Raw genomic sequence first — 23,786 nt, 5'->3', positions numbered from 1 at the left:
ACTGCCCAGAGGCCCAGAGGAGATGGGACCCTGGCCAGGGTCACACAGCAAATTAGGCATAGCATCTTCGCTCCTGTGTTCCTTCCCAGCCTGGGACTTGGAGCTGCCGTGATACTCTTCTTTCTCCACTCAGAGCTCCCCGCCTGCCAGGCCCTGAACTGTCCTCAGAACTCCCAGTGCTCTGCAGAGGCCCCTACCTGCCGCTGCCTGCCTGGCCACACCCAGCAGGGCAGCGAATGCCTAGGTAAGTCTGGGATCTAGAGGCCAGGAGCCCCAGCTCAGGGTGAGCATCCTTTTAAACCAGCAAGTACGATCTGGCCTTTTACAGGGAGGGAGAAGTGTCCCTGAGGGAGGGAAATAGGGCCTGTCCCCAAGGTCTAGATCAGCCTGTTCACCCCATCCCTGGGCCAACCTGGATAGAGGCTGTGGAGGAGATGGGCCTCCTGCGTGCTCGTCTCACTTGGGCTCTTTCCACTGCCCCGGCAGCCCCTGACCCCTGCCAGCCGTCACCCTGCTCCCCAGTTGCCCAGTGCTCCGTGAGCCCCAGGGGGCAGGCACAGTGTCGCTGCCCTGAGAACTACCATGGGGACGGAACAGTGTGTCTGCCCCAGGACCCATGCACCATCAACAACGGCGGCTGCCCCAGCAACTCCACCTTATGTCTGTACAAGAGGCCAGGCCAGGTGAGCTGGGGCCCTGGGCTGGGCCTGCCCCGCGGTCCCCCAGCTCACATGGGCTGTGGGACAATCGCGGGCCTCCTAGGAGCCTAAGCTGCCCTATTTGTTAAATGGGAAGAGAATGACAGCCTGCTTCTGGGCGGGTGGCTGTGAGGACCCAGCAGAGCTCTGTGGGTGTGGCAGACGCCACGGTTCTCACGGACGTGGTGTCATCCTCCCTCCCCTCCCGGATGGGCCAGGCCTCCTGCTCATGTAAGCCAGGCCTGGTCAGCACCAACCACAATGCCTCCGCGGGCTGCTTCGCCTACTGCTTCCCCCACTCCTGTGACCGGTCAGCCACCTGCCAGGTGACCCCTGATGGAAAGACCAGGTGAGCACAGGTGCCTTGGGCTGGGTACCAGGGGCAGAGCAGAGCGGGTGGGCTTGGCAGGGACAAATTTGTGCCCATGTGCACCTCAAGGGCCCTGTGGGGATGGGGGGTGAGGGCCAGGAGGGGGACCTGGCCACGCCCCTGCCCTGACCAGTTTTACCCACACCCCCAGCTGTGTGTGCAAGGACGGCGAGGTGGGAGATGGGCGTGCCTGCTACGGACACCTGCTCCACGAGGTGCAGAAGGCCAGCCAGACGAACATGTTACTGCGGCTGAGAGTCGCCTTTGCCATGCTGGGTGTGTGACCCCTGCCACTCGCCTGAGACCCCGCCCCTCGCACCCAGCATCCTTGGCAGACTCTCCAGAGATGCCTTATTTCTCTGCCCAAGAGCTGTGGAAGCAGAGAATGGACTGTGGTGGGGTACATGATGGAGGTGGGAGCTACTCCCCCAGATCCTGATGTCCCCATTTACCCTAGATCTTGACCCAACACCCCCCCCACACCTCAACTCTCCAAAACCCAGGACTGATGGCTGACGGCCTCCCAGACCCATTCTGATACACCCTCTCCTGTCCCCAGACCAGGGCTGCCGGGAGATCCTCAGCACGTCGGGCCCATTCACCGTGCTGGCACCGTCCATATCCTCCAGGACCATGAACGTGAGCCCCTGCCTATCGAGGAGTGGGCCTCCTCCCTGGACCCTCCCCTAGGCTTCAGGGCCCTGAGAGTGTCCTCAGTGCACACTCTAGGGGACTGAGGCCTGGGAGGCCTCCTGTTCCCTCCGTTGCTTGGGCAACGGTCCCTGAAGAGGACTGCCTGCCCTGGGCCCACTCGGCACCCCCGTCCCCTTGTGCCCACAGGCATCCCTTGCCCAGCAGCTCTGCAGACAGCACATCATCGCAGGGCAGCACATGCTGGAGGAGTCAGGGACCCAGCCTACACACAGGTGGTGGACGCTGGCTGGACAGGAGATCACTGTCACTTTCAGCCGCTTCAGGGTAAGCAGGGACCTCAGCCTGGGGACCAGAGGAGTCATAGGTGGGAAACACAGCCCAGAAAAAGGTGTGGAGGTGGGACAGAGCCTCAGGACAAGGGGTGGGTGTTTGGAGTCTGAGCCAGAGGTCTCATGTCTCAGCAGAAATACACCTACAAGTACAAAGACCAGCCCCAGCAGACATTCACCATCCACAAGGCCAACTACCCAGCAGCCAATGGCATCTTCCACGTGGTCACTGCCCTGCGGTGGCAGCTCCCACCAGAGCTCCCTGAGGACCCCAAGGTAAGCTAGTGCCTTCCCCTCCCCCCACCCTGTGCCCCTGCGTGGCCTCTGACCCGCACTGAGTTCGGAGAGGGGGGCGGGGCAGTTCTGGGCAGGGCTGGAGCAGAGCTCCTTCCCCTCTGGGGCCCTCATGCTCATCCCTTCCTACAGAGGACCATCGGCCAGATCCTCGCCTCCACTGAGGCCTTCACCCGGTTTGAAACCATCCTGGAGGTGAGTCTGGGCAAAAGGTCCTAGCCCATTTGATCTTTTGTCCCAGGACCCCTCACTACCCAGAATCTGCCCCACAGTGATCTGGGCTTCTGGAGTAGGACGGGCCTTTGCCCACACCCCCATCCTGGAACCTGCCCATTAGAATCCCGAGGCTCTGTGGTAGCATGAACCCATTGCCAATGTCACCCACTTACTTTTGGTGGGCGTTTCCTGCAGACCAAGGGCAGCAGGGCCCAGGCAGGACTTAGAGGTAAGGGTTGGCCACGGAACCCCCTGAGCCTCCTTCTCACCACCACAGAACTGTGGGCTGCCCTCCTTCCTGGATGGCCCTGGGCCCTTCACAGTCTTTGCCCCCAGCAATGAGGCAGTGGATGGCTTGCGGGACGGCCGCCTGGTCTACCTCTTCACAGCGGTAAGCTTGTCGGGGAGAAGGGGCCAGAGATACAGGCTCAGAGCCTCTAGCAGCCAAGCCCTCTCTCTCCTGCCAGGGTCTCTCCAAACTGCAGGAGCTGGTGAGGTACCATGTCTATAGCCACGGCCAGGTGAGAGGTCCTCTGGGAGGTTGGCTGGCTTACACCTGCCAATGGGCTGTCAGAGGGTTTGTCTGCAGATTCCAGTCTTCCAGGGGGCCCCTTCTCCTCTCCCCACCCATCTGGACTCTACAGGACAGAGGAGAGCCTGGGGACCAAGGTGGTAGCTGCGAGTCACCTGGGCAGGACTGGGTGTGGCCCCAAGGTGTGGCTAGTGCCCGGCCTAAGGCCACTCTCTTCTCTACCCCAGCTGACTGTTGAGAAGCTCATCTCCAAGGGCCGGGTCCTCACCATGGCAAACCAGGTCCTGGCTGTGAATATCTCGGAGGAGGTGAGCTCCATGAGCACCAGGGATGGACCAGTGGAGGGGCTGGTGATGACCAGCCAGGTGTCAAGCCTCTTTCGGACCCGGCTTCGTGCTCCGAGCCCTGCAGTGGGCATGCCCTGGTGGAGGGTCATGTGGGAGCAGGCACAGATCAAATCCCTCTCCTGGGGCCCAACAAGCTGGGAGGGCTCCAAAGAGGAGGAGGGTGAGCACGTGGGCAGGGGGAGGGGCTCCACAGGACAGAAACCATGTGGGTCAGGGTGCAGAGGCTGGAACGGTTCTGCCAGAGCAAGAGATGTTGCCAGGGAGTGGGTGAAGAGGTGGCTGGCAGGCTGGGCCTCTGACAGTGTGCTGAGCGCAGGGGCGGGGACTGGGCCAAGGATGCATGCTGGGCTCTGCCACAGGGGCGCATCCTGCTGGGACCTGAGGGGGTCCCCCTACGGAGAGTGGACGTGCTGGCTGCCAACGGCGTCATCCACATGCTGGAGGGCATCCTGCTGCCCCCGACCATCCTGCCCATCCTGCCCAAGCTCTGCAACGAAGAGCAGCACAAGGTCGTGGCGGTAAGCGCACGGGACCCCAGCGCTTCTTGTGTTGGGGTCATCTTCCCAGGGAGAGGTGCCGTTTTCTAGTTCTCCTCAAATGAGTGGGTGGCTCTGGGGCTCGGGCGCAGGCCCCAGGTTCACCTGGACGCCCCACACCCAGCCCTCAGCAGTCCTCCTGATGGTCCCTTTGCCGTCACTCATGCATGTACAGCCCTGTTCCCAGCCTCCCTGCCCAGACCTGTGATGCTCTCACACTGAGCTCTCCCACCGCGGGGCCTTTGCCCTTGCTCTTCCCTCTGCCTGGAACACCATCCTCTGGCCCTCCTGTGGTGACTCTTTCTCATACCTCAGGCCTGGGCTGAGTGCCTCTTTCTTAGGGTTTGCTAAATAAATAAACCATGACTAACCCTTCTCCCTTCCTCCCCCTACCCTGCCCAGGGCTCCTGTGTGGACTGCCAAGCCCTGAACACCAGCATGTGCCCCCCCAACAGCGTGAAACTGGTGAGCATCCCTTGGCCCAGCTCTCAGGGCTGACTTCTGACTGCCCTGCAAGGTTTCTGCCCTGGGTCAGGGTGGGGAAGTGAGGCTGGGAGGCTCAGCTGGACCTGGAGGCTCAGCCCCACTGACAGGGGAGGTGCCAGGCCCAGGGGGCCAAGGTCCCTTGACCAGGGCTGCCTGGTGAAGGGGGCCGGCCCAAGACCCCTGCCTGCTGACCAGCCTGGCACGGCCCACCCAGGACATCTCCCCTGAGGAGTGTGTCTACATCCATGACCCTACTGGGCTGAACGTCCTGAAGAAGGGCTGCGCCCACTACTGCAACCAGACCATCCTGGTGAGCCTGGGCATGGGGCACTTGCTCCCTAGGGATCTGGGGCACTTGCTTCTCCTCTGGAGCCCCCAGGCTGGGGCTGGGTGGGCTGTCATCCTCAGAGAGCTGTGCTGCATCCTAATGGTGGAAAAGGTGTCACAGAGGGGCCTCGCCCACCCCCTTGCTCTAGACATGGCACCAGGGAGCAGAAGCAACCTGGGCTGGGGGGTCGACATGGCTCCCGACGGACCCTCAGATGTGTTCTTTCTTACAGAAACCTGGCTGCTGCAAAGGGTTTTTTGGGCCTGACTGTGTGCAGTGTCCTGGGGGCTTCTCCAACCCCTGCTATGGCAAAGGCAACGTGAGTCCCCTCCTGCCCTGGAGTGAGGGATGGGGGAGATAGGGGCTCCTTTCTGAGTTGGCCGGTGACTGGCTGTATGTCTGAGCAAAGCCTGCCTCTCTCTGGTAATTGGGTTCTTCACATCGAGGCAGTGGAAGTTGGACCAAATTATGTTTATTTTAATTAGAATCAATTAATTAGATTGTTACATCTATTTTCATAAGGGCTATTTGTCAATAGTTTTTTTGTGTGTGTTGTATTTTTGCCATTTTGTAATATCGCAGTTGCTTTAGCACCTGGCTATGGAGGAGCACAGGAGTCGTGTGTTTCTAGATTAAGCAGAAGTCACCCATGAAGCTACCAGGGCCAGGTGCCTTTTAGGGGGCTAGTTCTTTGGCAGCATCAGTGAGTTGGAAGGTCTCTTCCAGCAGGAGGTCTTCTAGGGGGAGCAGGAGCTCACAGCCTGTGGGGATGTTAGGGAAGAGAATGTGGATAATCCCCTCCCCGTGACTGCTCTTGCCTCCTGCCCACCCCCAGTGCAGTGATGGGGTCCAGGGCAGTGGGGCCTGCCTCTGCTTCCCAGACTACAAGGGCATCGCCTGCCACATCTGCTCCAACCCAAACAAGCATGGAGACCAGTGCCAGGAAGGTGGGTGATCCTGGCCTAGGCCACCTGCCAGGGAGAAAAAGGGTCGCTTGGAAGTGGGGCTGGGGACTCCCAAGAAGGGAAATAGAACCCCAGGAAGAAGGGTTCAGTCCAGAGGTTATGGAGAAGGTTTTGGAAACACAAGAGTAGATGTCTCTTTTATCCATGCCGGGAAGAGAGCCACAGTTTAACCCAAAGCATGCAGGATTTAGGTCAGACATGCAGAAGAACTTTCCGATGGTGGTGTTGGGAGCAGGGCAGCTAGAATAGGGTGACTGAAAGCAATGAATGCCCCCCTCTCATTTCTTCCTCCCTCCCGAGTCTGGGATGACCTGATTTTGACCCTGCAGTCAGTCTATTGTGGCTGCCCCATTCCCAGCATTGCCCAAGCATCCTGGCTCCCAGCCAGCCCTGCCTCAGCCTCAGTTTCCCTGCTCCATCTCCTCCCTGCAGACTGCGGCTGTGTCCACGGTCTGTGTGACAACCGTCCGGGCAGTGGGGGTGTGTGCCAGCGTGGCACATGTGCCCCAGGCTTCAGTGGCCGCTTCTGCAACGAGTCCACAGGGAACTGTGGGCCCACAGAACAGTCCCAGCAGTGCCACCCCCACGCCCGCTGCATTAACCAGGGGGATATTGCCAGGTGAGGACGTGCACTTCCTCTCTGCTGCGTCTGTGACTGCACTTGTCAGTTTGCTCACAGCTTCCAGAGGCTTACTGGAGGCTCCTCATTCACCACCCCCCACCCCCAGGTGTCTCTGTCTCGATGGCTTTGAGGGTGACGGCTTCTCCTGCACACCCAGCAACCCCTGCTCTCGCCCAGACCGTGGCGGATGCTCAGAGAATGTGAGTCTGGCCCCTTCCTTGAAGTCCTGACCCACGGGCTCGAGGTGGGACTCCCTTGCCCTCAGCCTGCCGCCCTGCAGCCCTGAGTCATTTATCCGTGGCTCTCACAGGCTAAGTGTGTCCCTGGGGCCCCAGGCACCCACCACTGCACGTGCCACAAGGGCTGGAGCGGGGACGGTCGTGTCTGTGTGGCCATCGACGAGTGTGAGCTGGATGTACGAGGCGGCTGCCACGCTGACGCCCTCTGCAGCTATGTGGGACCCGGGCAGGTGAGGCTCGGCCGGCCTCGAGAGAGCAGGGTGGGGGTCTCCATCCTGGGGGACTCTTCCCCCTAGCCCATCTGACTCTAGCAACGTCTAAGAACTCAAGCTCAGGGTCTCAAACCTCAGACACAAATGAGAATCCAGCTCTGAAATGTTGAGTCGTACAATCTGGAAGCAGTAGATGGGTGCTGGAAGCAATGCGAAGGTTGCAGTAGTTTTAAAGGAAGGTGTGTTGGAGTGCCAGTCTAAGGCAGCATTTTTTCCAAGTCAGAAGACTGTGACTCCTGTGTCTCAGGGATGAGGACTCTCATAACCGAGAATCAATGAGTTCTCTGCTCTTACGGGCCACTGGGGCCATTGCCTTCTGACAATTAGCTCATTCACCCACTCACTGGTTTCCCACATGTCACCAGGCACTTGTTACATGCTAGTTGCTGTTCTAGATTTAGGAATTCAGTATTGAGCAAAGCAAGAAGAGACACCTGCCCATGGAGAGTGACATCCCCAAATTTTTAGACTCATGGAAATCCAGCTCTTGGAATTTTGGAGTCTCAGACTCCAGTCACAGGATCTCAGAATCTGGAACCTTCCACGTGAAGCACGTCAGGCCTGGTGAGCCTGAGGACTGGCTGGCATTGAAGAATCTAATATGCAAGTTGGGAAGCCAGGTCTGGCTGCTTCAGGGTCAGCCTCTGTGCGGCCCAGGCTTATGCAGGGATCCATGGGGCTCCCTGCCTCCTGCCCCATGATTGTCTGGACCACCAGACGTGGGACCTCAGCAGTGACCCTCAGATGGGCCTGAGAGCTGGAGCTGCGAACTCCATCAGGAGCTTTAAAGTTCAGAACTGAGGGTGGAATAAGCAGTTGCAGATGCCCCCATCGTGCAAAGAAGGGCAACTGAGATCCGGGGAGTCTCACTAGTCACTCACCTGAGGTGTGGATAAGCCCAACAAGAACACTGGCATTTAGCGGGAAGGATCAGAGCAGCCAAGCAGAGTGGCGGGGTTGGAGGGGGGGATCCGAGCAGCCATCCCTGGGGCTGGTCTTGGCAAAACCTGCCCACTCATCACACACTGCAGACCTCAACAGCCTGGCTGGGCCCAGGCCTGAGAGCAAAGAGGCCCCGAGGCTCCTGGATGCCCCCCTGCCAATGCCATCACTTCCTCAGACTCTTCCTGAGAGCCAGTCTCCCCTCAGGGCCTCAACCTCTGCATCTAGAACATGGAACTCCAAGGGTGGGGCTGGGAAAAGCTCCTCTGGGGTCTGAGCAGACCACCCCAAGGGAGAGTGCCCGTCGGGAGCTGAACTGTGGAGGAGGAAAGGGTTTCCTGCTTCTGGTGAGATGAGGCTCTCTGCTCCCCAACCTCTCCAGAGCCAGTGCACCTGCAAGCTGGGATTCGCGGGGGACGGCTACGTGTGCAGTCCCATTGACCCCTGCCGGGCAGGCAACGGTGGCTGCCATGATCTGGTGAGGGGGTGAGAGGGCTCCAGGCCCAGGGGAGGCTTCAGGGGTAGGCCTTGGCTGCAGCAGTGTCCCTGTCTCTGGTCAGGATTGGGATCTTTCTCAACCTGAAATCCAAACCCTGTCACCTGCTTGCCCACAGGACAGAGCTTTCACCCTCCTTATAAAGATCCCAGCCCCTGCCCTCATCACCCTTGTTCCGTGCTCCCAGCGCCACACCTTCGGCCTGGCTAGCTCCTCCTGCCCTCAGCTCAGGCCTCGCCTGGAGGTCCGGGGCCTCCCAGATGCTCCCACAGCCCTGGACTTCCCTGACCCATCTGCCAGGATGGGTTGGGGTAGCTCACGTCACATGCTCACTGGTCTTGGAGAGCAGGCCCAAGACCTGCACACCAAAGGAGCAGCTTGAATACAGACTGGATAGAGGGAGAGACAGATGGTAGGGATGGGTAGCTGGACAGGAGGACAGCAGGAGGATGGGCCAGAGTGAACGGAGAGATGGAGGATGGGTGCTGTCCAGCTTGCCCTGTGGGTGCTGAACGGAGGCCATGTCTCTCTGCCCCGCAACCCCAGGCCACCTGCCGGGCAGTGGGAGGAGGTCAGCGGGTCTGCACATGCCCCCCTGGTTATGGGGGTGATGGCTTCAGCTGCTACGGAGACATCTTCCAGGTGAGTGGTTTCCTGTGCTCGGGGAGGAGTCCTCTTGTGGAATCCGGGGGTGGGGCCACACTCAGGGTCATGGAGGGAGGGGGCTCAAGTCTGTCCCTAGACTGGTGACTTCAGCTTTTTCCCTCCCCTCAGGAGCTGGAGGCAAATGCCCACTTCTCCATCTTCTACCAGTGGATCAAGGTAGGATCGGATAGAATGCTGGGCTTGGGGACTCAGATCCAGGAGGCCACATAACAGCTCTAAGAGCTGGAGGTGGGGGGCAGGCCTGGAGGCTGGGGGAAGTGATCTCAAGGTGGTGGCTGCCTTCATCACTCCTCCTGTCCCCCCCCAACACCATGTGCACAGGGGGCCGGCGTCACTCTTCCTGCTGACAGCCGAGTCACAGCCCTGGTGCCCTCAGAGTCTGCCATCCGTAGGCTGAGCCCTGAGGACCAGGCCTTCTGGCTGCAGCCGAGGATGCTACCGCAACTGGTCAGGTGGGCTGCCACGGCGGGGCTCTGGGAGGGGGCTTTTGTGTGAGACCCAGCCCCTCCCCAGAGGTCCTCAACCTGGCATGTGTCCACCCTTTGGGGTGGAGCCCAGTTCCAGGGGTCTCTGTAGGTTACACTAACCCGGTTCCATGGCCCCCCTAAACTGTGTCCTCTCAGGGCCCATTTTCTCCAGGGCGCCCTGTCTGAGGAGGAGCTGGCCCGGCTGGACAGGCAGAGTGTAGCCACCCTGAGCCCCACTGCACGCTGGGAGATTCACAACATCAGTGGGGTACGTGGTGAACTTTGGGCAGAAGAGGGGACCATACAGGGAAGGGGGGGCTCTAGTGGCTATAGGCTTCCCAGCCCAGGGTCCCCGGTGATGTGATGGGGTCCCCTTGCCCGGCCCAGGGCTGAGCTCAGAACACATTTGCTGCTGGGCGGTGTCTTTGGGCCAGAGTGACTGTCCTGCCAGGGCTTGTCTGTCCATCTTTGCATGTGCACACCTGGCCCCTTCATGCATGGGCCCTAGTGAGGGTCTGTGTGCCCATCTGGTAGGTCCTGAGTCTGAGGGTGTCCAGGCCAGGTTGGGTGCCTTGTGCCCAGCAGCCTCTCTGTTGGTGCTACACGCACTCTTAAGTGTCTACCTGTGTCTCCCTGAGCTCTATCTGCTGCCTTCCAGAGGGTCTGGGTGCAGAATGCTAGCGTGGACGTGGCTGACCTCCTTGCCACCAATGGTGTCCTACATGTCCTCAGTCAGGTATGGCTGGAGGGGTGTGTGTGCAGGGAACCTTCTAGGCAGGCCAATAGGCAAGGATGTACTGACCAGCCCCCATGCTCCGTGCCAGGTCTTACTGCCTCCGAGAGGGGATGTGCTGGGGGGGCAGGGGTTGCTGCAGCAGCTGGACTCAGTGCCTGCCTTCCGCCTCTTCCGGGAGCTGCTGCAGGTAAGGGCAGGAGGAGGGAGGAGTCCTGGATGGGGGCGCCCTCCCCCAGGTGCAGGCGGAGCTGCTGGCTCCCAGGGTCAGGACTGAGGGCAAGAAAGCCCACCCCTGACGCTTGCGCCCGCCCCTAGCGCCACAGGCTGGTACCCCAGATTGAGGCTGCCACTGCCTACACCATCTTCGTGCCAACCAACCACTCTCTGGAGGCCCAGGCCAACAGCAGCGGCCTGGTGAGATCACCGGGACGGGCCACTGAGGGGGGTGGGTGAGCCTTCCATCCCACAACAAGGACACAGCGGGCGGGACGCGCCGTCCCAGGCACTCGGGAGTCCTGGAGCCCCTGAGCCTCTCCTTCCCTCTCCAGGACTTGGACGTAGTGCGACACCATGTGATCCTGGGGGAGGCGCTTTCCACAGAGGCCCTGCGCAGGGGCGGACACCGCAACTCCCTCCTGGGCCCCGCACACTGGCTTGTCTTCTACAACCATAGCGGCCAGGTTGGTGGTGGGGTGGGGGAGCACAGGAGGACCTGCCCCTGGCACCCTGCTCTTGAACACCCCTTTTCTTTGGAGTTCCCCCACCTGGGCACCTCAGCCTCTGGTCCAGAGACTTCCCATCCTGGGAGACCCCTAGTCCACAGAGATACCCCAGCCCTGGAGCGCCTCCCTGGCCTGCAGCCCCTGAGGGGAGGGTGGGGATGGCGTGGGGGCTGTTCAGCCTCCTGCCCTAACCCCCAGCCCGAGGTGAACCATGTGCCGCTGGAAGGCCCTGTGCTGGAGGCCCCTGGCCGCTCACTGTTTGGCCTGTCCGGGGTCCTGACGGTGGGCTCAAGCCGCTGCCTGCACAGCCACGCAGAGGCCCTGCGGGTAAGAGGCTGGGGCCTGGGGAGCGCAGAGGGGCGGTCAAGAGCCGGAGGCTCTGGCTGGCCTGGCCGGCGGGAGGGACACTTGGTCAGGGGTGGGAGAGCTGTTAGCCCGCCCCAGAGGAGGGAAGGTGGGTTTGGAGCCCCTGCCTCGGGACTGCCTGACACTCTGCCCTCCTTCCCTTCAGGAGAAATGTGTAAATTGCACCCGGAAATTCCGCTGCACTCAAGGCTACCAGCTGGAGGTGAGGCAGGGCCCAGCACATCCCGTCCCTGCGTCACCTGCTCTTACTGTGCCCAAGGTGTCTGAGCTCCCCGGGCCCAGCTCTGCTCACCCAGGCATGGGGACCTGGAGCAGCGTGGGCCGCTTGGCTCTCCTGCCAGAGGCCAGGAGGCCTGGGTCCAGGTCTGCCCAGAGGAGGCCTCACTCAGACTGGCGACCTGAGGCCAGTGACCCTCGGGCTGCTAGTCCTGCCTACCTTCTCCTCCTCAGGTCTTCTGTCGTGGTCCTTCCTTGACCCTTTTGCTATCCTGCTTACCTGTCTCACCCACTGACACCTGTAATCTGTCTGTCTGTCTCCCCATTCACTGCCTTGCCCCTACCTAAGCCACTGGCTGAGTCCTCCTGCCTGTCCCCATTTCCAGGACACCCCCAAGAAGAGCTGTGTCTACCGGTCTGGCTACTCCTTCTCCTGGGGCTGTTCTTACACGTGTGCCAAGAAGATCCAGGTTTGCCCTGAAGCAACCCCCAGCCCCAAGCCTTTGACCAGAGAGGAGGAGGTGGGAGTGGGGGCCCAGGGCAGGAGCCGGGATTAGGCTTCAAAGGCAGAGGCAGGGCTAGGACTCTGACGAAGCCAGGGAAGGGAGAGAGGTCTGAGGTCAGAGGGGCCATTGTTTGTCCCTGTGGCCGTGCCTCCAGGGAGTGGGGATGGGGAGAGAGAGAAAGGGGCTCAGCCTGGAACTGACACCAGCAACCAAGCCCTGGGGGCAGCGCGAGCTCTGCCCCTCTCCATGGAGTCCTGTATGGCCTTTCCCTCCTTGAGTCCGTTTCCTCACCCCTGCCATGGAGAGGCTTGTAGAAGGCAGTCTCCATTTCTCTGGGTCTGACTTGCTTTGTTCTGTGGCTCTGTGGCCCCAAGATGCCCTTCCCCCGCCCCCCGCCGTTTCCCTGCCCCCTGACCTCTGTCCTGGCCTGTGCCGGGCCTCTCCTTGTGCCCCATCCCGCAGGTGCCTGACTGCTGCCCTGGCTTCTTCGGCACACTGTGTGAGCCGTGCCCGGGGGGTCTGGGTGGTGTGTGCTCAGGCCACGGGCAGTGTCAGGACAGGCTCCTGGGCAGTGGGGAGTGCCGCTGCCACGAGGGCTTCCACGGAACGGCCTGTGAGATGTGTGAGCTGGGCCGCTACGGGCCCAACTGCACTGGAGGTGAGGCCCTGGGGGCGGGCAGGAATGGTGGGAAAGCTGGCCAAGGACAGCGGTCATGGAGACACTGCAGCAGGGACAGAACAGGCACTGGGTAACTTCTGTCCTACCTCGTTCCGCTCCCAGTGTGTGACTGTGCCCACGGGCTGTGCCAGGAGGGGCTCCGAGGGGACGGAAGCTGTGTCTGTAACGTGGGTTGGCAGGGCCTCCGCTGTGACCAGAGTGAGGAGTGGCCCCAAGGGGGAGAGGCGGGTGACTCCTGGGGAGGCGGTTCCTGGGTCAGCATGATCAGAACCATCCTCCTACCCCCCAGAAATCACTGGCCCTCAGTGCCCACAGAAGTGTGACCCCAATGCCAAGTGAGTGAGCTCAGCCTGGGGCAGGTGGGCAAGTGGGGGGGTGGCTAGGGTCAGGGCAGGGGCTGGGCAGACATAGACTAAGCTGTTGCTGTCCCTCCCAGCTGCGTCCAGGACTCGGCTGCAGCCCCTGCCTGCGTCTGTGCCGCGGGGTACTCGGGCGACGGCATCTACTGTGCAGGTCCAGGCACACCAATGCCCCGAGGCCCCTGAAATTGGGGGGTGGATTTCCCCACAGAGCCCTTTCCTTGCCCTTTAGGTCCAGTCTCTATCCCTGTCACCTCTTGGGTCTGACCCCTCCCTCCGACCTCTTCCTTTCTCTCATGCCCTCCTCCCCTGTCCCCACTCTGTCCCATGCCCACTGCTCACAACTCTCTGGGATCATCTACCCCTAGTGGTGGACCCTTGTGCCCATGACCACGGGGGCTGCTCCCCCCACGCCAACTGCACCAATGTGGCACCTGGTCAGCGGACATGCACCTGCCTGGATGGCTACACGGGTGATGGGGAGCTGTGCCAGGGTGAGGCTGGGGTCCGCCACCAGGGGTCTGGCTTCAGTGGCATGAGTGAGACTAGGAAGGGCTGAGGGGCACACAGGGGTGTGAGCCTGAGGGTGCTGAGAGAGTAGGGGATGAGCACCTCAACAGGCAGATGAATGGAGGGGCTGCCTAGGGCCAGCCCTCATCCCAATGTCTTTTCCCCCAGAAGTTAACAGCTGTCTCATCCACCACGGGGGCTGCCACATGCACGCCGAATGTATCCCCACAGGCCCCCAGCAGGTCAGCACAACAGAGCTGGACACTGGGGCTGTGCCATTCCCTCAGAGGGTGTGGCCCTCCTCAGACCAGGCCCAGGGAGGGGTGCTCCTTCTGTCCAGGGCGCTGGCCCACTCTAGGGTACCAGCAGCCCCACTGATTGGGACTTGGGACAGGTCTCCTGCAGCTGCCGCGAGGGTTACAGTGGGGACGGCATCCGGACTTGTGTGCTCCTGGACCCCTGCTCCCAGGTCAGGCCCCCAAGTCGCACCCAGTTCCACAGGGGGAAGGGACTGGGGTGGGAACCAGACTTCCTTACAACCCCAGCAGGATCCTGAGTGCTTCTGAAGGGTGAGCCACCTGTGCCACAAGGTCAAGTCTGACTGATTAGTAGGAAACAGGGCTTTGAGTGTTGGCCAGGGAACTTCATGGCCCCTTCCCCAGAGCTGGTTGGGGCAGCGGTCCTGGGAGTCACTGACGCCTCTCTTTCCTGTCCCTGCCTCAGAACAATGGAGGCTGCAGCCCCTATGCTGTGTGCAAAAGCACAGGGGATGGCCAGAGGACGTGTACCTGCGATGCAGTCCACACCGTGGGTGATGGCTTCACCTGCCGTGCCCGAGTCGGCCTGGTAATGATGCCCAAGTAGGACCCCTGACCGAGCCTTGGCAATGCCCCCCATGGGCCTGACCCGTGATACTGGTTAAGACCCCAGATTTGATCCTGATCCTGGCCCTGACCAGGACTGGAGGCTGACCCCTGACTCCACCTAGGCCTGACCCAGTTACGATCCATGAAACCAATCCTGATCCCAGCACAGACCACCCTGGCTTTCCTTTCCTCATCTCTACCTTGGCCAGACCTTGGGCTCTAGGTGCTGGGACAGGCACCAGCCCTGAATGGAGGCCAACCACAATCTGAGCTGATCCTTGTCTCCCCTGATCCAGGAGCTCCTTCGGGACAAGCATGCTTCATTCTTCAGCCTCCATCTCCTGGTGAGTAACCAGCTGGCCTGCACATCCTTGGTCCAGCCTGGGCCTCTCTGACCTGCAAGTCCCACCTGTCTCTGGGCCATGATATTCTCATTTGGTCAGAGGGCTGGCTGGTTTGGTTTCTGAGTCTGTGTCTCTCCCAGAAAATCAGTGGAAACCTCGAGTTGGTCCCAGGTCACCCTTCTTCCACCCAACCTGTTTCCCTCTCCCCCCAGGAATACAAGGAGCTCAAGGGGGATGGGCCTTTCACAATCTTTGTGCCACATGCAGATCTAATGACCAACCTGTCGCAGGTAACTCAGCCCCTGGAGCAAGGCTGGGGATTCTGGGGGGCTGGGCACTGCCTGGGCAGAGGCGAAAGTCAGGGCACCCTTGTGCCCTCATGACTCCCACTCCAGGATGAGCTGGTCCGGATTCGTGCCAATCGCCAGCTTGTGTTCCGCTATCACGTGGCTGGTTGCCGGCAGCTGCGAAGCCAGGAGCTGCTAGAGGAGGGCTATGCCACCACACTCTCTGGGCACCCGCTGCGCTTCAGTGAGAGGGAGGTGAGCCCGGGCCCTGGTCCCCGACGTGGACTGTCCACAGACCAAGGACTCAGCTGCTTTCAAGGCCCGCACCTATGCCCTGTCCCCATGCCTTTAAGACCCTCTCACCTTCCCAGGGCCAGGGAGGCTTTAATGAGAGGGAGATGAGTCTGTCCCCGGACCCCACCCACTACCAGGGGCCAGTCCTGGGCTCAGGACTTCTGAGCTTGGCCCTGTGTCTGTACCGCTCCCACCAGCCAAGTCCGGTGGCTGTTTCCCTGGGTGGCTGTTTCCCTGGGCTGGAGGCAAGACCCACCCTCTGCCTTGACCCCGCCCACTTCCTGCCCCAAGACTCACCCAACCCAGGCTCTGCTCCCACCTCAGGCCCCACTCACAGCTCCCTGAGCACCCCACTAACTGGCTTTATTCAATCCCGGCCCCACCCCCAGGGCAGCATATATATCAATGACTTTGCGCGCGTGGTGAGCAGCGACCACGAGGCTGTGAACGGCGTCTTGCATTTCATAGACCGTGTCCTGCTGCCACCGGAAGTGCTGCACTGGGAGCCTGACGCTGCCCCAGTTCCGCGGGTATGACCTGGGTGTGGGCGGGGAGCTGGAAAGCAGGCGGCTAGGGGCCTGGGATCCTCCCTCCCCTCCTGACCTCACTGTTCACTGAGCGCCTGTCCCCAGAGAAACTTCACCGCCGCCGCGGAGAGCTTCGGTTACAAGATCTTCAGTGGCCTTGTGACGGTACTGCTCCTGTGTGTGAGCCTCTCAGTGTGTGCATATGTGCACGTTTAAGTGTGTATATGCAGGTGACTGTCAACGTGTGTGTTCACCTTTCTGTGCACAGGCCATATTTGTGGGCATGAGCGTCCCAGTGAGCACAAGGGTGTGCTTATTTGTGCCCACATACCTGACAACTTGCATGTATGTCCATGTCTATTGGCCTGGGATGGCTATAGAGGAATGTGGCTGGTGGGGAGGTCACCTGGGTCCCTGGAGCCCCTCCACCTGCCCACCATCCTCTGACGGGCCTGACTGTCACAACTCTATCCTACTAGATGGCTGGCCTGCTGCCCCTGCTTCGAGACTCATTCCATAGGCCCTTCACAATGCTGTGGCCCACAGACTCCGCCCTGCAAGCCTTGCCTCCCGATCGCCAGGTCTGGCTATACCATAAAGACCACCGTGACAAGCTGGCAGCCATTGTGCGGGGCCACGTGATCCGCAACGTCGAGGTGGGTGCACTCCCAGACCTTGGTCCCCACTGCCTGCCACTGAGCCTGCCCTCCCAGCTCCAACTGTGGCTCCATCTGCTCAGGCCTTGGCATCTGACCTGCCCAACCTGGGCCCACTGCGCACCATGCATGGGACCCCCATCTCCTTCTCCTGCAGCCGTGCCCGGCCGGTGAGTCTGGGGAGAAAGTTTGAACGAGGGAAGCAGGAGGCAGGGGCCCTGGCACTGGGGCGGGCTGCAGTACACCTGTGACCCCCCACATACTACACATCCTCCACCTGCAGGGTGAGCTCACGGTGGGAGAGGAGGATGCCCGGATTGTGCAGCGACACCTGCCCTTTGAGGGGGGCCTGGCCTACGGCATTGACCAGCTGCTGGAGCCACCTGGCCTTGGTGCCCGGTGTGACCGCTTTGAGACTCGGCCTCTGTGGCTGGTGAGGGAGGCCACAGGCCAGAGGTGGATAGGCAGGGGCCTAAGCCCACCTGTCCTGTCCACTCACTTGAGCTTGCTGTTGGCCTCCCTTCCTTGCAGAAGGTTTGCAGCATTTGTGGGCTGGAACCACCCTGTCCTGAGGGCTCACAGGAGCAGGTAAGGGGTTGGGAGCCGGGTGGGGGTGGGGGTGGGGGCAGGGCCCAGGGCCTACCAAGGTCAGGTTTGCAGCCCGATTCCTCTTGGCCCAGGGCAGCCCTGAGGCCTGCTGGCGCTACTTCTCAAAGTTCTGGACGTCTCCTCCGCTGCACTCCTTGGCACTGCGCAGTGTTTGGGCCCGGCCCAGCCACTGGGGTCAGCCCCAAGGCCTGGGCAGGGGCTGCTACCGCAACTGTGTCACCACCACCTGGAAGCCCAGCTGCTGCCCTGGTCACTATGGCAGTGAGTGCCGAGGTGAGTGTTCTAAGGCTGTGGATGCTGCTGGCTGGCTCCTCCAGCTCCCAAGGTGGCCAAGGACATAGTTCTGGCCGTTGTGCCTCAGGGTGTCAGGGTGGTCGGGCTGGGGGCGGGGAGTGGATCTTACCAGGTGAGAATGCTCTAAGAGCTGGGGTGGGTGTGTAGATGGTACAGGACCTGGTGGGGTGTACTGGGGTCTGGGTGTTCTCCAGGGCAAGGGGACTTGGGTGGATTGCTGCTTCTGCAAGAGCCTCTGCTGCCGCTGGGTGGCGGATGGACCGTGTGGCTAGGCTGGGGATGCGTGTGTGCGGTTCTTGATGAGCGTCCCTGGCCCCACCTCTCTTCTCCCACCCTAACCCCTAGCTTGCCCTGGGGGTGCCAGCAGCCCCTGTAATGGCCATGGCACGTGCATGGACGGCATGAGTGGCAGCGGGAACTGTAGGTGCCGTTCGAGGTTTGCCGGGATGGCATGTGAACTCTGTGCCCCGGGTGCCTTTGGGCCCCTTTGCCAAGGTAGGCTGTCCTGCCCGACCCTGCTTTATCCTGCTCCCTAATCCCCATGGCCCATGTGCCAACACCATCCTGCCTGTCCCTCTCCCCAGCCTGCAACTGTACCTCCCATGGCCACTGCGATGAGGGCCTGGGGGGCTCTGGCTCCTGCTTCTGTGATGAGGGTTGGACTGGGCCACACTGTGAGGTGCAGCTGGGTGAGTGGGCCCTGTGCTTGTGCCCACCCTGCACACTTGTATACACCTGCACACACCAGTGCATGCCCCAACTGCACACTGAGGTGGAAGGGGGTCTAGGAGGGCAGCCACTAACCTGGATGTGTGGGGTGGGCCCCGGGGGACAGAGCTGCAGCCTGTGTGTGCTCCACCCTGCGCACCCCAGGCTGTGTGCCGCGCTGGCCACAGCTGTGAGTGCAGCCTGGGCTACGAAGGAGATGGCCGCACGTGCACAGGTGAGCAGGAATGTGAAGTGGGAGGCCCCACTCCCCTCCCCTCCTGTCGCCTGGTCCAACCACCCTCTCGCTGCCTCTAGTGGTAGACCTGTGCCAGGATGGGCGTGGCGGCTGCAGTGAATATGCCAACTGCAGCCAGGTAGGCACAGTGGTCACCTGCACCTGCCTGCCCGACTACGAGGGTGACGGCTGGAGCTGCCGGGCCCGCAACCCCTGTGAGGATGGCCACCGCGGGGGCTGCAGTGAGCACGCTGACTGCCTGAACACTGGACCGGTGAGCAGGCGGGCAGCCAAGCAGCTGGGCGGGGGTGCCCCAATGAGCGGCTGCCCCAGTCCCTGAAGGGCGCCTACCTGCTCTGCTGTCCAGAACACACGGCGCTGTGCATGCCACGCCGGCTACGTGGGTGATGGACTGCAGTGTCTGGAGGAGCCTGAGCCGCCCGTGGACCGCTGCCTGGACCAGCCACCACCCTGTCACGTGGACGCCGTGTGCACTGACCTGCACTTCCAGGGTGTGCTTCCCTGCCCTCTCCCAGCACCCCGGCTTTACCTCGGTGCCGGCCCTCTGACCATGCATCCCTGCCTTCCACAGAAAAACGAGCCGGTGTCTTCCACCTGCAGGCCCCCAGTGGCCCCTACAGCCTGAATTTCTCACAGGCCGAGGCAGCCTGTGGGGCCCAAGGAGCTGTGCTTGCTTCTCTCCCTCAGCTCTCTGCTGCTCAGCAGGTGCGCGGGGCCCAGGAGTCTGGAGCCAAGCCTGTGGGGGCCCCCCGAGTTGGGCCTTGGGTCTCAGCATCTGTTTGTGCCCCTACAGCTGGGCCTCCACCTCTGCCTTGTGGGCTGGCTGGCCAATGGCTCGGCTGCCCATCCCGTCGTTTTCCCGGCAGCAGACTGTGGCGATGGTCAGGTGGGCGTGGTCAGTCTGGGTGTGCGGGAGAACCTGTCGGAGCGCTGGGATGCCTACTGCTACCGCATGCAAGGTACAGTCACCCACCACACCCCATTCTCTGCCCTGCTTTTTCCCACTGACCCACTAACTCACTGCCTCTCCTGCAGACGTGGCCTGCCAATGCCGCGATGGCTTCGTGGGTGATGGGGCCAGCGTGTGCAATGGGAAGCTGCTTGATGTACTGGCCACCACTGCCAACTTCTCCACCTTCTACGGGGTGTGCAGGGGCCCAGGCTCAGGACCAGGGGGGTGGTACACCTGGGATCCCTGTGGAGAGAGCCTACCCACAACCCTGTCCCCACCATCTCAGATGCTACTGGGCTATGCCAATGCCACCCCGAGGGGTCTCGACTTCCTGGACTTCCTGGACGACGAGCTCACCTACAAGACACTCTTCGTCCCTGTCAACGAAGGCTTTATGGACAACCTGGTAAGTAGCAGGGGATGTGGGGAGAGCAGGGCCCAACTCTGCTCCCTCTAGCTGGCCCAAGCCAACAGGCCCTGCTTTGCCCACAGACACTGAGCGGCCCAGACCTGGAGCTACACGCCTCCAATACCACCTTCCTGAGCACCAATGCCAGCCAGGGTACCTTGCTTCCCGCCCACTCGGGCCTCAGCCTCATCATCAGTGACATGGGCCCTGACAACAGTTCTCGGGCCCCTGTGGTGAGTCTGGAGGCTGCCCCTCCCCTGCTGGCCCCAGCCCTCACTCACCCACTGGGCCTGACCCTGGTCTCCCTACAGGTCCCAGGGGCAGTTGTGGTTAGCCACATCATCGTGTGGGACATCGTGGCCTTCAACGGCATCATCCACACTCTGGCCAGCCCCCTCCTCGCACCCCTGCAGCCCGTGAGTTGGCCAGGGGCGGGCAGAGTGGCAAGGGGTGAGGGGACCGCTCTCTGGCCAGGTCTCTGATGCTCTCCTCGTTGGCAGCGGGCAGTGGTGGCCCCGGAGGCCCCACCTGTGGCAGCAGGCGCGGGGGCGGTGGTAGCTACTGGAGCGCTCCTTGGCCTCGCGGCTGGAGCCCTCTACCTTCGTGCCCGAAGCAGGTCCGCAGGCTTTGGCTTCTCTGCCTTCCAGGTAGGCTGGGCTGGAGACGGATGGGGTTGTTGGGGTCTGGGCTCACTGAGCTTGCTTGAGGCCTCTCACTACTCACCTCCCTTCCCAGGCGGAAGATGACGCTGCTGATGACTTCTCCCCATGGCAGGAAGGGACGAGCCCAACCCTGGTCTCTGTCCCCAACCCGGTCTTTGGTAGCCATGATGCCTTTTGTGAGCCCTTTGACGTGAGTGCGGGGGCTGGAGGCTTGGGAAAGGGGACCCAGGGCCTGGTCTCAGCCCAGCCACTAACAAACAAACAAACAGTCCTCCCCTCAGGACTCACTCCTGGAAGACGACTTCCCTGACACCCAGAGGATCCTCGAGGTCAAGTGACGCAGCGGGTGCTGAAGCAGAGGCATGAGCAGGAGGGAGGCAGCTTTTATTGCCCAGAGCGGGTGGGACAGCAGGGGCTGGACCTGGTCCAGACAATAAAGGTACCCTCAGCGGATGTGGGCCATATCACCAAGGAAGGGTGTCTTCATGCATCCGGTGCAGAGCTGGTCCATCCAGAGCGGTGCCTCATGCTGCAGGGGCGTGCGGCGGGGGTAGAAGGTGAAGTCCACGCGGTAGTTGAGCAGACAGCTGAGGGAAGCCATGTAGAGGTCGGAGAAGCGCACCAGGCGCCGCGAGAAGTAGGTGGGGTTGTGGAAGGTGCGAAAGATGCTCCCGAACTGCGCGTTGAACAGGGCCTTGGTGATGCACCTGGGGAGGGAGATGTGGGCACTCACGGGGGGGGGGCTCCTGAGGGGGCTGGGCTGGGGCTCCTGCCCAGGCCCCACCACTCACCTCAGCTCCTGCCGCTCCTTTATCCAGGCGGCCAGCACCTGCCGAGACTCGGCATCCTGGTAGGTCTGGGGGAGACAGACAAGGGGTGCTCTGGGTGTGTGCGGCCAGGCAGCAGCCCCCCACCTCCCCGCAGACGTCCAGCTGCCCCCGCACCTGCATACGCTCCAGCAGCCCCGTGAGTGCCTGCTGCCATGTCAGCGAGTGCATGTACTGCTCCGTGTTGATGATGCGGATCTCTCGCTCCAGCTCAGGGATAATGGCACCTGTGCGCCAGCCGTGACGTAGCATGAGATCCTGGGGGGGCAGGGGGCAGGGGGCAGGGCAGGCAGGGCTCAGCGCCGGCCAGGAGGTCCCCCTCCCCTCCCCACTGCGACCCATCCCTGCCTCCCACCCTCACCGCCAGGTCACTGTAGAGGTGGTCTCCGAAGTAGAGCACACGGGGGCCTCGCCATTCCGTCAGACGCAGGAAGTCAAACAGGTTTCCCTGGGAAGAGATTGCGGGGGACGGGGACGGGGCTAAGCCCAGTGTGCTGAGGGGGCTCCCCCAGGGCTATTCTCCACCAGTCTTCCCAAATCCCCAGAGGCAGCAAGGCCCCTCTAGCCGGATGCTGGGCTGCCCTTTCCCGTGGCCTCGCTGTTCCCTCCAGGCTCCGGAAGGGGGTCTGCCTGGGGCAGGAAGGTCTCCTATAGGCCTGGCCTGGTGCCCTGGGCCTCCCCTCCCCGTGCCCTCACACCCACCCAAGCTAGAGTCCACTCTTTGTGGGAAACAAACTGCAGCAGTGACCCCATGGCCCTGAAGCAAGCAGGCCACCTCGGCCTGAGCCCAGAGGGACCCAGCAGACCAATGGCAGTCCTCACTGTGAGGCCGCCTGCCCCTCCTGCGCCAAAGCTGGAAAGAAGATGAAAAGAAGAGCCAGGCTCAAGCACAGCAGAGGAAGCTGGCAGGGGAGCAGAAACTGGGGCAGGGGTTGCGGGGGGGGGGGGCACAGAGCAGGAGGTACAGCAGCCTCCACAGGGCAGGCGCCCACAGCCCAGAAGTGAGAAGACTATACACCCAGCAAAAAGGAGTTACTAGAAGCAGTCTGTGGGTGTGAGAGGCCTAGGGGAGGTGACAGCCATGGGGGAAACAGGTAGCTGTGAAGGGCTTAATGGTTGAAATAAGCTCAAGCAGAGAAGGTGAGGAGCAGGGGGCCCGGAGCAAGAGGGAAGTACGAGCGGGTGGGGTGCTGAGGATGTGCCAAGTCAGGCAGGAGGGAACCTGAGGTCCAGCAACAGGAGACGGGGAGAGCAAAGATGACGAGAACCACGCACACAATGAAATTTCATAACATCAGGCATACAGAAGTCTAAAGCCTGCCAGAGAAGAAAAATCAGTGCTCCCCACAAAGATGCATGACCCTCCTCAGGCTCAGCCAGGATGCCATGACAACAGGGAGCATCAGCCTCAGAGCCGAGGGGTAAAGCTGGTGCCCAAGGGGGCCACCGACAGTTGGGGGCCAGCAGGGTGGAAAGCTGACCAGTCGGCAGGGGTGAAGGGCTGGCACCTTGGCACCGGGCGGCCCGAGGCTGCTCCCTGTGGCTGTCACTGGCCTGACTGCTGGCTTCCTCCCTGCCCCCAGCTTCTGGAACCTCCATCTCCAAGAAACCCAGCTCAGCCAGGATTTCTGCATTCCATCCAGAGCCAAATGCCTTAATCACCTCCTGCTCACAGCCACCTGACACTTCCCCACCAAGCACAAGGCCCCTCTTCATCTTCCTAGCCAGCCAGGAAAGGGGTCTCCTCACCTCCAGCCCAGCTCAGGGGCCCCAACCAGGCTCATCTGGCTGCAGCAGAGTGCTCAGCCCCAAGCGAAACCAGGGCCATTTACTGGGCACTTGGCGAACGCCCGGACACCTAAGAGCTTTACACCACCACTCAAGTAGAGTATTATATACCTCTTTTACAGACGAGGAAAGCACAGCACAGAGAGGCCGAGCAATTGGGCCAGGCCCTGGGAGCCACTTCCTGTGAGGGGACAGAGCCACAACAGAGGTGTGGTGGCTGGTCAGGGCCCAAGAGGCCACGCGGCAGCCCCGCCACAGCCTGGGGCCGTGGCTGGGCCCTGGGGTCCCTACCAGGTGCAACTCCCACCTAGATGCCCCTCACCTGCCGATAGATCTTGCCCTTTTCCAGGCGGGTGATACGGTCCCAATGCAGTGAGCCCTTCTCATCAAGTTTTCTGAAAGGCCTAGGGTGGGTTGAAAGGCCTAGAGTGGGGTTAAAGGGCCTGATTTCCAGTCTGTGGCAGGACCACAGGCTGGACACCTCCCACTATGCAAAGGCCCACCTGCTCACCTGCCCATCAGCAAGGGGGTGCCCCCACCCCAGGCACACAGGGCGGCAAGCAGAGGCCAGTCCCCGCTCCCTGGGCCCATCGCCCCTGCCAGGCCCATACTTGCGCCGGTCGGTGAAGAAGCTGGGCTTGTCTGCCTGGACGATGACCACGTCGAAGAGTTGGCGCCAGTCGGCACCCACCATGTGCCGCATCCCCTTGTCCCTGGGCAAGGGTGGGACAGAGTGGGACAGGTGGCAGGTGTC

General features: G+C 61.7%; 2 protein-coding genes across 6 annotated transcripts in view; one reads left to right on the top strand and one right to left on the bottom strand.

Annotated features, from left to right (window-relative positions):
* Positions 1–20,888, top strand: part of STAB1 (stabilin 1) — a 27,077-nt gene extending 6,189 nt beyond the window's left edge. The window contains exons 7-69 of one of the 4 annotated variants that reach the window (XM_082639584.1): positions 134–244; positions 487–683; positions 917–1,047; positions 1,220–1,344; positions 1,628–1,707; positions 1,909–2,046; positions 2,187–2,327; positions 2,478–2,540; positions 2,839–2,952; positions 3,029–3,082; positions 3,321–3,401; positions 3,800–3,958; positions 4,379–4,441; positions 4,677–4,772; positions 5,023–5,109; positions 5,626–5,737; positions 6,188–6,374; positions 6,484–6,577; positions 6,688–6,846; positions 8,213–8,308; positions 8,873–8,968; positions 9,101–9,148; positions 9,314–9,444; positions 9,616–9,727; positions 10,118–10,195; positions 10,284–10,382; positions 10,511–10,609; positions 10,744–10,875; positions 11,116–11,244; positions 11,429–11,485; positions 11,886–11,969; positions 12,468–12,663; positions 12,787–12,882; positions 12,974–13,019; positions 13,121–13,197; positions 13,412–13,537; positions 13,722–13,795; positions 13,948–14,022; positions 14,277–14,399; positions 14,716–14,763; positions 14,976–15,053; positions 15,159–15,305; positions 15,734–15,874; positions 15,977–16,036; positions 16,351–16,527; positions 16,611–16,697; positions 16,811–16,960; positions 17,059–17,115; positions 17,208–17,409; positions 17,776–17,925; positions 18,015–18,119; positions 18,266–18,373; positions 18,454–18,647; positions 18,741–18,885; positions 18,966–19,099; positions 19,188–19,353; positions 19,430–19,539; positions 19,633–19,752; positions 19,839–19,988; positions 20,067–20,171; positions 20,256–20,402; positions 20,491–20,607; positions 20,699–20,888. In XM_082639584.1, coding sequence (XP_082495710.1) covers positions 134–244; positions 487–683; positions 917–1,047; positions 1,220–1,344; positions 1,628–1,707; positions 1,909–2,046; positions 2,187–2,327; positions 2,478–2,540; positions 2,839–2,952; positions 3,029–3,082; positions 3,321–3,401; positions 3,800–3,958; positions 4,379–4,441; positions 4,677–4,772; positions 5,023–5,109; positions 5,626–5,737; positions 6,188–6,374; positions 6,484–6,577; positions 6,688–6,846; positions 8,213–8,308; positions 8,873–8,968; positions 9,101–9,148; positions 9,314–9,444; positions 9,616–9,727; positions 10,118–10,195; positions 10,284–10,382; positions 10,511–10,609; positions 10,744–10,875; positions 11,116–11,244; positions 11,429–11,485; positions 11,886–11,969; positions 12,468–12,663; positions 12,787–12,882; positions 12,974–13,019; positions 13,121–13,197; positions 13,412–13,537; positions 13,722–13,795; positions 13,948–14,022; positions 14,277–14,399; positions 14,716–14,763; positions 14,976–15,053; positions 15,159–15,305; positions 15,734–15,874; positions 15,977–16,036; positions 16,351–16,527; positions 16,611–16,697; positions 16,811–16,960; positions 17,059–17,115; positions 17,208–17,409; positions 17,776–17,925; positions 18,015–18,119; positions 18,266–18,373; positions 18,454–18,647; positions 18,741–18,885; positions 18,966–19,099; positions 19,188–19,353; positions 19,430–19,539; positions 19,633–19,752; positions 19,839–19,988; positions 20,067–20,171; positions 20,256–20,402; positions 20,491–20,607; positions 20,699–20,755 — 7,121 coding nt within the window. In that variant the 3' untranslated portion in view covers positions 20,756–20,888. Of the gene's footprint in view, positions 1–133; positions 245–486; positions 684–916; positions 1,048–1,219; positions 1,345–1,627; positions 1,708–1,908; positions 2,047–2,186; positions 2,328–2,477; positions 2,541–2,838; positions 2,953–3,028; positions 3,083–3,320; positions 3,402–3,799; positions 3,959–4,378; positions 4,442–4,676; positions 4,773–5,022; positions 5,110–5,625; positions 5,738–6,187; positions 6,375–6,483; positions 6,578–6,687; positions 6,847–8,212; positions 8,309–8,872; positions 8,969–9,100; positions 9,149–9,313; positions 9,445–9,615; positions 9,728–10,117; positions 10,196–10,283; positions 10,383–10,510; positions 10,610–10,743; positions 10,876–11,115; positions 11,245–11,428; positions 11,486–11,885; positions 11,970–12,467; positions 12,664–12,786; positions 12,883–12,973; positions 13,020–13,120; positions 13,198–13,411; positions 13,538–13,721; positions 13,796–13,947; positions 14,023–14,276; positions 14,400–14,715; positions 14,764–14,975; positions 15,054–15,158; positions 15,306–15,733; positions 15,875–15,976; positions 16,037–16,350; positions 16,528–16,610; positions 16,698–16,810; positions 16,961–17,058; positions 17,116–17,207; positions 17,410–17,775; positions 17,926–18,014; positions 18,120–18,265; positions 18,374–18,453; positions 18,648–18,740; positions 18,888–18,965; positions 19,100–19,187; positions 19,354–19,429; positions 19,753–19,838; positions 19,989–20,066; positions 20,172–20,255; positions 20,403–20,490; positions 20,608–20,686 lie in introns of those variants that run through there. The other 3 variants (XM_082639583.1, XM_082639582.1, XR_014295626.1) reach the window with 3 other exon arrangements.
* NT5DC2 (5'-nucleotidase domain containing 2) overlaps positions 20,785–23,786 on the bottom strand; it is a 24,165-nt gene continuing 21,163 nt past the window's right edge. For both annotated transcript variants that reach the window (XM_082639614.1, XM_082639615.1), the window contains exons 9-14: positions 23,644–23,745; positions 23,355–23,436; positions 21,606–21,692; positions 21,362–21,502; positions 21,209–21,273; positions 20,785–21,124 (exon numbers count right to left, since the gene is read on the bottom strand). In XM_082639614.1, coding sequence (XP_082495740.1) covers positions 20,863–21,124; positions 21,209–21,273; positions 21,362–21,502; positions 21,606–21,692; positions 23,355–23,436; positions 23,644–23,745 — 739 coding nt within the window. In that variant the 3' untranslated portion in view covers positions 20,785–20,862. The remainder of the gene's footprint in view (positions 21,125–21,208; positions 21,274–21,361; positions 21,503–21,605; positions 21,693–23,354; positions 23,437–23,643; positions 23,746–23,786) is intronic.

This window comes from Mesoplodon mirus (assembly GCF_964341445.2).
Source record: "Mesoplodon mirus genome assembly, chromosome: 12".
In the NCBI taxonomy this organism is placed as follows: domain Eukaryota; kingdom Metazoa; phylum Chordata; class Mammalia; order Artiodactyla; family Ziphiidae; genus Mesoplodon; species Mesoplodon mirus.
This window is presented reverse-complemented; position numbering and strand designations above follow the sequence as displayed.